Raw genomic sequence first — 13,912 nt, 5'->3', positions numbered from 1 at the left:
ACGAGACCAAACTTTTCGACGGTTATAAATGAAAAATCACGATTTAATGGTTATTTTAACTTTGATTTTGATGATTTTTTACAGCTACACTCCTTGACCTTATATAAATACAATGAATGAATTCGATCTTCAATTTAAAATATTTACACTAGGGGATACCACAAAATCTTATGTTATACTTGATGAAAGTATAAATAAACTCTCAAGTGTTAGTGAATTTATCGTTTTTATGGGATACGCATCTTAGAAACTAATTTCAACGATCCAACCGTCAAACTTGTTTATATATGCTTCAAGATCGCACACGCCAAAAATTGCAAAAAACAAACATTCAGAGATCAAGTAATAAGACAAAACTTTTCGACGGTTATAAACGAAAAATCACGATTTGACGGTTATTTTAACTCCGATTTTGATGATTTTTTTACAGCTACACTCCTTGACCCTAAACAAATACAATGAATGAATTAGATCTTCTATTTAAAACATTTACACTAGTGGATACCACAAAATCTTATGTTATACTTGATGAAAGTATAAATAAACTCTTAAGTGTTAGTGAATCTATCGTTTTGATGTGATACGCATCCTACGAAATTAATTTCAACGATCCAACCGTCAAACTTATTTATATATGCTTCGAGATCGCATACGCCAAAAATTGCAAAAAATAAACATTCAGAGATCAAGTAATGAGACAAAACTTTTCGACAGTTATAAACGAAAAATCATGATTTAACGGTTATTATAACTCCGATTTTGATGATTTTTTACAGCTACACTCCTTGACCCTAAATGAATACAATGAATGAATTCGATCTTCAATTTAAAATATTTACACTAGTGGATACCACAAAATCTTATGTTATACTTAATGAAAGTATAAATAAACTCTTAAGTGTTAGAGAATCTATCGTTTTGATGGAATACGCATTCTACGAAACTAATTTCAACGATCCAACCATCAAACTTGTTTATATATGCTTCAAGATCGCATAAGCCAAAAATTGCAAAAAAAAAAAACATTCAGAGATTAAGTAATAAGACAAAATTTTTCGACGGTTATACATGAAAAATCACGATTTAACGGTTATTTTAACTCCGATTTTGATGTTTTTTCTTACAGCTACACTCCTTGACCCTAAAAAAATACAATGAATGAATTCGATCTTCAATTTAAAATATTTACACTAGTGGATACCACAAAATCTTATGTTATACTTGATGAAAGTATAAATAAACTCTTAAGTGTTAGTGAATCTATCGTTTTGATGTGATACGCATCTTAGAAACTAATTTCAACGATCCAACCGTCAAACTTGTTTATATATGCTTCAAGATCGCATACGCCAAAAATTGCAAAAAACAAACATTCAGAGATTAAGTAATGAGACAAAACTTTTCGACGGTTATAAACGAAAATCCATGATTTAACGGTTATTATAACTCCGATTTTGATGATTTTTTACAGCTACACTCCTTGGCCCTAAATGAATACAATGAATGATTTCGATCTTCAATTTAAAATATTTACACTAATGGATACCACAAAATCTTATGTTATACTTGATAAAAGTATAAATAAACTCTTAGGTGTTAGTGAATCTATCGTTTTGATGGGATACGCATCCTACGAAACTAATTTCAACGATCCAACCATCAAATTTGTTTATATATGCTTCAAGATCGCATACGCCAAAAAATTGCAAAAAAAAAAACATTCAGAGATCAAGTAATAAGACAAAACTTTTCGACGGTTATACATGAAAAATCACGATTTAACGGTTATTTTAACTCCGATTTTGATTTTTTTTATAGCTACACTCCTTGACCCTAAACAAATACAATGAATGAATTCGATCTTCAATTTAAAATATTTACACTAGTGGATACCACAAAATCTTATGTTATACTTGATGAAAGTATAAATAAACTCTTAAGTGTTAGTGAATCTATCGTTTTGATGTGATACGCATCCTACGAAATTAATTTCAACGATCCAACCGTCAAACTTGTTTATATATGCTTCGAGATCGCGTACGCCAAAAATTGCAAAAAACAAACATTCAGAGATCACAAAACTTTTCGACGGTTATAAACGAAAAATCATGATTTAACGGTTATTATAACTCCGATTTTGATGATTTTTTACAGCTACACTCCTTGGCCCTAAATGAATACAATGAATGAATTCGATCTTCAATTTAAAATATTTACACTAATGGATACCACAAAATCTTATGTTATACTTGATGAAAGTATAAATAAACTCGTAAGTGTTAGTGAATCTATCGTTTTGATGTGATACGCATCTTAGAAACTAATTTCAACGATCCAACCATCAAACTTGTTTATATATGCCTCGAGATCGCGTACGCCAAAAATTGCAAAAAACAAACATTCAGAGATGAAGTAATAAGACAAAACTTTTCGATGGTTATAAACGAAAAATCACGATTTAACGGTTATTGTAACTCCGATTTTGATGATTTTTTACAGCTACACTCCTTGACCCTAAATGAATATAATTAATGAATTCGATCTTCAATTTAAAATATTTACACTAATGGATACCACAAAATCTTATGTTATGCTTGATAAAAGTATAAATAAACTCTTAAGTGTTAGTGAATCTATCGTTTTGATGGGATACGCATCCTACGAAACTAATTTCAACGATCCAACCGTCAAACTTGTTTATATATGCTTCGAGATTGCATACACCAAAAATTGCAAAAAAACAAACATTCAGAGATCAAGTAATAAGACAAAACTTTTCGACGGTTATAAATGAAAAATTACAATTTAGCGGTTATTTTAACTCCGATTTTGATGATTTTTTTACAGCGACACTCATTGACCCTATATGAATACAATGAATGAATTCGATCTTCAATTTAAAATATTTACACTAGTGGATACCATAAAATCTTATGTTATACTTGATGAAAGTATAAATAAGTGTAGATTTTTAAAACCCTCCAAATTTCATGAACAATGTTATTTATTTGAGTGAAAAATTAATAATAATAAGTGTGAAAAATGTAATCACTCGTAAAGAAAAGCTTTACAACTTTCATTAAGGGGTCAACTCCGAAATTTAGTATGTATATACTAATTTAGTATTATGTTTTACATTTTTTTGGGTCAAATTATGTTTTTCTTTTCATTTTTATTGATTTAAAATATAATTTTCTTAACGGGTAACGGGTCGGGTCATATTACCTGATAATATTAACGGGTTGATTTCGGGTTGGGTCATATTACCCGTTTACTTTAACAGGTATTACACGACACGACCGTTAAGCTATCGGGTATGACACGAAAACGACACGAACACGAGAAACACGACATGAATGCCAGGTCTAATATTGACCATGTTTATTTTGTCTTCTTCTGTCTTCAAGTATCTTGTTTAGTCCATTTGCATAACTATTCTCGTGATTCACAAGTATAGTTGCAATTTGAGCTCTTTTGGCAAATACTTCATCCTTCTCAAAGGTGGCTTCTACTGGTTTGCCCTCTTGCACTTGGTTTGCAAATTGAATGACAAATACGCCACAATCCAATCTGCATTTTTTTTTTTTGGAAAAACAAGTAAGTATGACAGATAATAAGATCATATTATAACATGTGATGACATATTAAAAGAGAAAAAATGAAACTATTTCTGAAACTGGATCATGACACTATTTTGCATACTGTAAATTTATACCATATTTTTCCCATAATGATTCTGTTTTTTGTTTTTTTGTTTTATTTTGCATATAATTTAATTAGATCACAGATAAGTACCGAAAGAAAATGGAACTATTTCTTGTTTGTAACACTGTTTTGCAAACTGGAACTATTTCTGAAACTATATTATGACACTATTTTGCAAAGTCTAAATTTATATTATATTTTCCTAGAATGATTTCGTTTTTTGTTTTCTGTGTCTCATTTCCATATATTTGTAGTTAGATGACATATTTACTGAAAAAATAAACTATTTGTTGAGTTGTAATACTGTTTCGTAAAGTGTAAAGAGTGAAAAATTAACTATTTCTGAAACATGTTATGACATTATTTAGCAAACTACAAACTATTTTTCAAGTATGAGTCTTGTGTTTGTATATATGATTTTCATGGTCCTCATGTGTTTGGAATAAATAAATTTGATTGAAAAATATAGAGATCAACTTGTTTTTACTTATGAGTCATCCTTTTGTTGTGCACAAGTTAAGCATCTTTGAATTTCTATTGTGAGGTTGCTGTTACCTTTGAAATCTTTGTAAATTTCTTCTATTTTGTCTCTCTGCCAAAACAAATAAAAATAACATGAAAAAAAAATGAAATTGTATTATGAAGTTTGATTTTTCCTATCAGCATAAGAATACAGTTTGTAATTGAGTTATGGTTTTGTTCTTACCACTTGCACATCATGATCAAAGTATTGGTCTGTATACCTATGTATCCTCGGTAGTTTGGAATTGTAGTGTGTCATTTTTCCATCTTTAATGTCCCAAACTACCAAGCTAAAGTGGAAGTAATGCTTGATCAGTATGAAGACCTTTCCAACTTTATCCAGATTATCTTGTAAGACTATCTTCAATGTTTGGTCATTATGCTCCTGATCATTGTTGCTTTTTTCTATCTCCATGTCATTCTGAACAACAATACACATTTATTTATCAATCTTAATTAATAAGTAACACTAATTCTTAAATTGAACCAAAACACTTAACACTATTTATGAAAGTTAATTAAATTTACAAATTTTTTATTAAATCGAACAAACACAAATTTTTGTAAACAAAACTATTTGGCACTTACAAAGATGAATGAAGGCAGATACAGATTTTGTTGTTGCCTTATTTTTGACTCGTTTTCTGACATTATGTAGAACGAAGCATCAATTATGTTGGCATCGATTGCCCCATCCACAAACAATGATGTTAGATTTGTTTTTAGGACAACAAGGTCAGTTGCCATGGACCCTTGCCTTGGTTGCATCCAGAAGTGGTGCCTATGTAAGAAAATAAAAAGTATTAAATATCTATGTATATATATATGTGTGTGTGTGTGTGTGTGTGTGTGTGTGTGTGTGTACATGTATTAAGTTATGATTAATAATGTAAACTTACATTTTCTCTTGTCTGTAATATTCCTTGAATTTTTCTTTTGTCTCATCTTCAAGTAACTTGTAATTCCTTGTTGATGTAGGTAGATGATAGCGTTTGTCAAGCTTTTCCTTTATTTTCTTTGGCTTCTTTGGGGGGTTCTTTGCAGTCTTTTTTGTAGGCTTCTTTGTTGTTTCTTTAGCAATTAGACTCAAGGGTGATTGAACCTTTGGCTGCTCCTTTCCTTTCTCAATTATTGGTTCCAATGGTTGGCTTTGTGACGGAATAATAGAAGGGCTTTCACTGTCACTCACAGCATAGATGTATTTGGCCTTTTTTTTTTTTTTTTTTTTGGATGGGGATATAATCATAGTGTGGATCGACATTTGGTTTACGATCATCCCTCTTTCGTATATTTTTTACTAGTGTTCTCATCTTCTTCTTGGCAGTTTCTTTTCCTTGCTCTTAGTTGGAGTCTGCATTTGAACATCTTGTTGAACTCCAGAGGTCCCTTTTATAGTGGCAATGTCTTTTCTTTCATGCTCTTGATCCTCCTTATTTTCATCTGGATCATGATCAATTGCATGCCTTTGTTCTGGATCCTCCATAGCCACGTCATTTTCAGTTGCATTCTCTTGAACTGGATCATCAATAACAATATCCTTATCATGTGTATGCTCTTCAATTCAATCATCATTATCTGGATCTTCTTTAGGTGGTTCCTCCTTTTCTGGATCCTTGAAATTTTGATCTTCCTCTATTGAAGCATTTAGATCTAGTACTATTGGTTGCTTTTCCAGTAGCTTCTCTTTCAAACTTCCAATTTCATCCAGAAGTTTTTTTACTTTCATAGAAGCTGCTGAGTTCTTTAATTGCAACTGTCTCATTTCAAATATCATTAAACTAATCTTCTGCTTGTCTTCATGTTGTTCTTGCAGAAGCTTTTCAACGTTTTTGTTGAGTGCTCCTGTTGTTTGATTCGTTACAATTGAATCTGTGTGTAGGTTGTCAAGTGCATATATCATCATGTGACTGAGGACTAGATTCCTCTTTTGATCCATGCTCGCACATCTTTAAACTCTTCAAAACCTTCCACACCTAATGTGGTATCAATCCCTATCATGTCCTTTTGATAAATTACATCAAATTTCATCAATTCTTCTGTGTATAGTTGATCAAACTGTAACTGAGCTTCATTGATGGTGATAATGTGATCTTGTTGAGCTTCAACTTCAGTTCTCTTCCTTTTCCTTCCTGTTGTCTTCTTTTCTTTTTTCTTGGAAGGCTTGTTTCTTTGTTTAGGAGAAGGAATGGACATTATCTTCTTCTTGGTTTATGTTAGACTGCTCATGTGTTGGTTCTTCAGAAGGTATAGCAGCAAGAATCGGCTCATTCGGTTTAGCACAAGGAATACCACCACTAATCTGCACAGTCACACATTAAATAGCTGTTAAATTACATAATAATGTCATTGTTTCGTAAACACTGTTTATTAAACTTTTAAAAACACAAACTGCAAAGATCATTATGTTATGCAGCTGTAAAGTGCAAAAATATATTGTTTATTGAAATACTTTTATTATTGGCCTTCACCTCAATTTGTTCAACTGGAATATCTCTAATTGCTTTGTGGATTTTGGTTATGTCCCATCTTCCAATGGCAGGAACCATGTTTTCTCGTCCACTTATTGTCTCCACCAGATTGGTGTGAAGACAAATCCAATACTGCATGAAATAAGAACTTTGAATTACTTTCTTGTGTATTTTATAAGACATAATTCATGTTTTTAAAATATAGTTCTTATTTCTTACCAGAATAAGGGCAATACATCCGCTTGTTGTTGCTGATTCTTTTCCATTTTTCCTCTTTTTCTTTGATTTGTTAATCAGCTTGAACAAGTAGTCCCTCACTCCTTTTGCCTAGTTGTATTTGCTGATTTGGTCCAATGCCCCACAAATTGTTACGAAGCTCCACGTGATGTATGTTCCGAAGGTTGCAAATAAGAGGGATTGTAGGAGATGCACACATATAGTTGAAGCAGTAGCCTTTGCCCCTTTAGGAGTTTCGTCTTGGATTGATTTTTGGTACGCTTCAAGAATGTCCTTTTTTTTTCACTATTTTTTGGTTTGCAAAATATGTTTTGACAAAGTTGTCCTTCATGTTTTTTGTGGATTTGTCTGTGTTTGATAGTTCAACTCCTTGGTTGTTTAAACCAAATATTTAAGCAACATCTTCACTTGTTATTCCTCTTGGCTCAGATCCCCAAATTTGAACTTTTGTTGCTTGGAGTCATAGCATTGTATAATCTTGATCAGATCCATATCAGACTTTCTTTTTCTCTCCGTTGCAACGATTTCATCATCCATGTAGAATTTGATCGGACTTCAAAATGGTGTCTTGCCCAAATGATTGCAGACATCATGACGTTGTTGAAGCATTGGCTTTTACAATTGCATTGAATTTGCAAACCCAAAAACATTGCATCTGTATTGCACATAAGATGTTGAAGGTTTTTTTTATTCTTTTTCTTATCTAGACTCTTTTTAGCGAAAATCTTCATTCTTGGTTTCTTGGCTCCATCCATATGTAAGAATAAACATAGTTTAATTATCACACTAGTTCGTGTATAGCATAATATATGTTTATATATTAAACGATTCGTACTGAGAGTAAATAACAAAATAAATTTACAGAAATAGTATAATCTGCGTTTTGTTTAAGTTGATGCATGTTATTCTATATGCTTGATTCCAATAGATGTTAGTTATATAAACAATGAACCGTATGATTTTGTGAAATATGTTGAGAGAAATTGTAAGATTGTTACCTTTGTTTATTTTTTTAGGTATGTCTGCAACCAAGTTGCTCACCAAAGTTGAAATTTGCGTGAATTCGTCCGTGAAAGAACTGGAATGATGTACAAAATCGGAAAATAAGGATGGTTTCTGGTTTTTGTGATCTTGTCGTTTCGAGCAATGGAGGTTTCAATTTTGGAATATTAATTGTTATGCGGTTTGGGCTTTTTGTTGAGCCCGTGTGTTTTAGTTTTTGTAGGGCCTGAGATAAAAGTTACGTGTCCTTATGATTTAAATTTAAGCCCTTTTTATTAAATAATAGTTTAGGGTGGTTTTTCATTAAAAAAAAGTTAGCCTAAGCCCTTTTTGTTAAAGTTCCCTTTATTTAATTGTTTTTAATTAAATTCGTTTTTAATATTTTAGGTCATAAAATCAACCTCTTCCAAACTTGTTTTCAAATAATTAATTAAGATTTGGTATTTACATAAATTATTCATTCAATCATTGTGGAGAACGACCTTACTTGAACTGTTATACTACGATAACCTTATACTCTTGCAAGTATTTTTAAGTGTTTTTATCCCTACTTTTGCAGGTGGTAAAAATTCTTATTATGCATCAATTTTGCTATTTGCATTTCCTTAATTTTTACTCGTTTTATCTATTATTATTGTAAGTAAATTACAAAAGCAATTAAATGAATACATATAATACTCAGCTTCACTTGGTAAATTTTACATCTGGATTTCTCATGTACTTAAGCCACATACCAGCCATCACTCTTGATGAAATGCTCCACAACAAATCCTGACCTTTGGATGCTACATAATGTTTGCCCTTCTTCCCTGCAGCTGCTTTTGCCAATCCATAAGAAATCAACCACTGCATTGCAGTTAACCTCTGCCTCTCACTATCCCACGCATTCCTCTTCCCTCCTTTTGTCCTCACTTTCAACCCTCCCACATGCATGCTTGTCACTTTGAATCTCTTTTCCTCCTCCTCATCGACGATGCCATCAGCTCTCGTTGCATAAATAAGAGCTATCATAGGGCCTCCAACCGCCTCATACCGCCTTAAGGGATCCCTTAGCTGAATAACCACTGCCAGTGTGATTGTCTCCGGCTGGTTCCCATCTTGTAAGCTATCCAAATTGGCCACGCTGTGGTTTTTGATCCAATCGTCCAGCGATATTGAAGAAGTGAGCAGTTCGTTTTGAAGTACTTTTACGCCACTTGAATTTGTGAAACTATTGTTCATTGGTGAAACATCGAATGGGGCTTCTTCCTCAGCCATTTCAGCTTGGATTTTCAAAGATTCAAGTGCCATGGCCTCGATTTTCTGCATGGTGAATGCGAGAATCTCTTCTGCTTTCAAAGGTTCTCGTTTACATTCCAAATCCCAGTCGAAATCCTTTCCTTCCTGCCTGTGCTCAATGCATTTGCCATTGTTTTGACGGCGGCAATTGTTCTAGCAGCGCTCGAGCTAGCCCCTTCTTTGTTCCTTCCTTGAATGATCGCGGATGCAACACCTTCAAAAGCAATCTGCTCTGCAGTTTTATCCATCAGTTCATCCAATGCCATCAAATTCATAATCTGAGAATTCAGCTCATCAAGTCCAATAGCTGCAATCCTTTGAAACAATTCGAATCCACTCATTGACTGATCCCATGGCAGAACAAACGGCTTTGATATCTGCATGGAAAGTTTTGGAGTGTCTTTCCTAGCTACCAAGGTGTTAAATGGATTCATGGACGCCAAGTACCCTCCATCGCGGGTTTGAACCACACACCCTAGGCTCTTTCCGAGATCAGGAAGGAATACTTCTGCTGCTTCACACTCACCAGATTCCTCGACCCCTTCAAGCTTGAGAGGAGGGATCTCACTTTGATTCAGTTTATATTCATTTAAGATCTCTTCTTCCTCAAGCATTTGAAGAAACTCCTTTGTCACATTTTCTTCGTCCGCCTCCAATTTTTGTGATTCGATATCTTCTTCATCTTCATCCTTTTCGTCATTTTTTTCTTTCCCCATCAAAGACTCAAGAGCCTTAATCTGTTGAGCAATTGAATCAAGTTCTGTCAATCTTGTTGTATGCACTTTGTCATGCACAATTTCCTTCACAACCTCACTTGATGCTACCGATTTTTCGCCAATAGACTTTTTGGATTGCTCCTCCCCATATTCCTCTTCCTTGTCTTGGAATTCAACTCCTTTATCCACTACCTCAAAGTCTGGCAGATCAAGCTCCTCTGCCTTTGGCACTTCCGGTTCTTTTGCCTTCTGAGCTGCAGAAGAAGATGATGATGATATAGGAACGGGGATTGGTTCGTCAAGGTTAAGTTCATCGATCCCTTGGAGATCAGCTGCTTTTCTTGCTTGTGAAGGTGTCCATGCTTCTCCTCTGCTGGAAAGTTTTGGACTAGGCACACTAAATGAAGTTTTTGATTGCTTCCTAGCAAAAGCAGATGAGAAATTCTTGGACTTACTAGACTTCAAATCCTCAGCCTGACTATAAATTCCAAGTCCTCCATCCTTCTCCATAATCTGAAACCCTAGTTTCAGAACAAGCTCACCGCCTTTTGCCTTCCCTAATAGTTTAAAACTCATATCCCATTGCCGAATTCGTTGACCTTCGTGGCTTTTCTCAATGGATTCCAGAATCATCTGACTCAAATCCACAGTGCTTCTCCCAAAATCAAGCTCCTCTGCATCAACTGCAAACAAATATACCCAAAAGGGTCTCGGCTCAAACTTCGTCTGCTTCCCATGGCCGGAACTGCAATAAACATGGCACCGAACGAAAAGGGTCTCTTCGAAATCAGCAGCTCCTTGTGTTACCCTTGACGGCATTGTTTGAACCGCTCCTTCTTTTGTTTCCTTCTTTCTAACGCAGACAGAAAGTCTAAGGCCATTCATTGAAGCCGGAAGGCCTTGCGCGGCGACAACTTCAACAGAAAATAAGCAGCTCAGCTTTTGCATTCCAATGTGGGAAATAGCGCGAATCGGTTTCCAATTCCAGATACCTTTTTTCTCGGTGGTGGCAGTTGCCTTGACATCCAAGCTTCTTAGCTCCAGTGAATTATATTTCGTTGCCTTCTTGCCTCGATCCTTTTGCTCATTTTCCTCATCACTAGTAAGTTTTGGGCGGGAGCGCCACGGGGACAAAGACATCCGCCTTCGTGGTTTGTTGTTGAGTCTAATTTCCTCAACATTTGCCGGAACAAGTTCATCTTTAGAGGGTATGGTAGGAACCGAGCTTCTTGGAAGAACAAGGGAGGCAGTTCTTCGAGTACTAGTACTCGAAATGTGGGATGTGTAGAGTGACTCACTAAGCGCTTCGAGCTCTTCCAGAAGCTGAGTGTTGGAATTTCTCCGACTACCGGATGAAATTTCAGCTGCCATTGGAGAAGAGAAGAAAAGGGTAGGAGGAAATCGGTGCAATAGGTGGGAATGGGATTGAATTCATATGCACGGAAAGGGAATGAAGGGGGAAATTAGATAAGGGAATCACTTGGTCGATTGGTTTTTGAGGTGGAGAAACTGCCATGGATTGTGGTGATGATCTTTCCAGAGCCAATTAAACGTGTGAAGGATAAGAGGACAACGCCTCTTCCCGTTTTGTTCTTTTCTGGTGAAAGAGATGGGTTTGAGACATCAGGCAGGGAAACCGGTCCCATAGAAATAAATGGTTTGTTCTATGATAAGGGAATCACTGGGTCGATTGGTTTTTGAGGCGGAGAAACTGCCATGGATTGTGGTGATTAATGTGGGGGTTGATTGATGATCTTTCCAGAGCCAATGAAACGTGTGAAGGATAAGAGGACAACGCCTCTTCCCGTTTTTTTTTTCTTTTCTGGTGAAAGAGTTGGGTTTGAGACATTAGGCAGGGAAACTGGTCCCATAGAAATAATGGTTTGTTCTATCTGGCATGGTAATGTAATGTGTACATTTAGTTATTTAAATTACTATTTCCATGAAGCTTCTGACCTTGTTTTCACTTGCAGTGCATTCCACGGGAGTGGTACTTTCGTATTTCAGGGTGTATTACACTCGTTTCTTTCTCATACATGAGAATACATCACGTGATGTGTGAGAAAGGAAGAACGACTATACACTCCATGATAGGTAAGTTTTTCGCTTCCAAGTGGGTACTTGTTTTGTTATTTTCGTTGTGTCAAGGAGGCATGGGCAGAGCCACAAATATCAGGATGGGTTGAGGTTTTGAATTAGCTCAAGCAATAAAAGTAAGTAGAGAAATGAGTAGGATTAAATCAAGTCAAATCCACGATTAACTTCCATTCTAAATATATAAAAAAAAAAAAGGGTACCAAATAAGAAAGATAAACTATTTGTTAATTTCAAGATGTGATTGAATGCAATAAAATCACTACAAGAAAACATGGAATAGGTGACCAAATTTTATGTGGCGCCCAAAAATTCGTCACATGTATTTTTTTTATGTGACGAATTGTTCAGAGCGTTACACATGACTAGTTTTTTAGGAATGAAATTTGAGAACACTTAGGTGATGATAAATACGTCACATATTCTAGAATGGAGTGACGAAAATCATAAGCGTCATTTAAAATTATTTTATATCTTTTAAGATGATTTTTTTTAAGTCCTTACTAAAATATATGGTGGGGAACAATGGTGCCCTAACAAAGTATGATATGTGAGGAATTTCAAAAGGGTCACATATGTGTATTCTTGGTGACGAAGTGAGTCATCACACTTCCAAGAGTAAATAAAAAAGAAAAAGAAAAAAGAAACATAGTAAAGATTTAAACAAATAAATTTGAGAAAGCCCATCTAAATTCTAAATTGTTCTCATTCACTTTCCCTTTCTGTCTCTCAGACTTCTCCCGTCTCTCATCGCCGTGACCCAAGCCACCGATGCATCTCTTAATCTTCTTCTCTCTCTACCGCGACATTACCGGGATCTTCTAAGCCAAGCGCTCAAACCCTCTCTTAAACAATTGACAAAACTTAAAACACCATAGATGGTTCCAAATATAGTTGTCACGTTAAATGAGAGGTGAGCATCATTTTTCATTTTTTTTTTTGTCCTCAAAGAAAGCCATCGAAAAGCCCATGGTCCCAAAAGAATCCTTATCCCTTAACGGAAAAGCTAAAAATACAATAGGTCCCCACGAAAAAAAATCCAAATAAATTCTTTAGTGCGCCAAAAACAGAATTTAGTATATTATGTATTATAATATAGGATTAATCTTAGTTTACTATTTTGAAGTTTTTTTACTTTCAACATTTGGCACATGAAGATTTTTCATCCCAGTTTGCTACCAAAAGTCATAATTATGGGACACTTTCATACCTATCACACTCCGTAACCAAGAACCCTAGAGACCAATTCAACCAACAAGCCAAATCCACACCCTGTCACTTCTCAACCTTCTTCCAGTTTCTTGCTCCACCACCGAAAACCCAAAAACCCTAGAAACCCTTTCCACCAACTACATAAATCCATGCCAAATTTCTCCACGCCTACGAGGCTACTATGTGGCCAAATGGTTAACGAATTCAATTTTTGTCATTCTTTTTAACTTAGGGTTTTGGATTTGCAGGTAATTGCCTCCAAATTGAGCACGCCAGCAACCCTCGACCTCTTCATCCATCTTTCAAGGACTCTAATTGGGTAAATTTTGGTTTTCAGTTTTTAGATTTATGTATGTGTGTGTCGATATATATATATATTCCTAGCTTTTTCTATTTGTTTTTGGAACTTGCAGGTTTACATTCACAAATTTACAAACAAAATAACTGAAGGAAGGAACATTAATCAATAACTTTAGCAAAGAAACTTGTTTCTTCTTTTTTCTTGCTACATTATGTTTCCTTGTGAGATTTAACTTATACACTGCTTAAGCTATCATTTTATTTAAGTTTAAAATTTGGATTTCGCTATGGTCTTTAGATTGTTGCAATTACAGAACGACTCTTGTTGTTCTATTTCTGGCGCTTCTGCATTTGGGGCATTTTGGATGTTTGATTAAT

The 13,912-nt window shown here is 34.8% G+C and overlaps 1 protein-coding gene and 1 long non-coding RNA gene across 2 annotated transcripts; both read right to left on the bottom strand.

Annotated features, from left to right (window-relative positions):
- Window positions 1-5,687: 5,687 nt before the first annotated feature.
- On the bottom strand, window positions 5,688-7,675 carry LOC125472970. The gene is made up of 3 exons (XR_007254919.1): window positions 6,915-7,675; window positions 6,696-6,827; window positions 5,688-6,526 (listed from the first exon to the last, which is right to left on the bottom strand). It is a non-coding gene; the product is annotated as an uncharacterized LOC125472970 (long non-coding RNA).
- An 859-nt stretch (window positions 7,676-8,534) lies between these two features.
- LOC103953153 (protein PLASTID MOVEMENT IMPAIRED 1) lies at window positions 8,535-11,560 on the bottom strand. The gene is given in 2 exon segments (XM_009364880.3): window positions 8,535-9,274; window positions 9,277-11,560. Coding segments are annotated over 2 exon segments (2,679 nt in total). The 5' UTR covers window positions 11,300-11,560; the 3' UTR covers window positions 8,535-8,618.
- Between the last annotated feature and the right edge of the window lie 2,352 nt (window positions 11,561-13,912).

Source organism: the organism of the source record quoted next, unplaced genomic scaffold (assembly GCF_019419815.1).
Source record: "Pyrus x bretschneideri cultivar Hongxiangsu unplaced genomic scaffold, Pyrus_bretschneideri_v1 Contig78, whole genome shotgun sequence".
NCBI classification, from domain to species: Eukaryota; Viridiplantae; Streptophyta; class Magnoliopsida; order Rosales; family Rosaceae; genus Pyrus; species Pyrus x bretschneideri.
The sequence above is the reverse complement of the archived record's forward strand: the minus strand, read 5'-3'. Positions and strand labels throughout refer to the sequence as shown.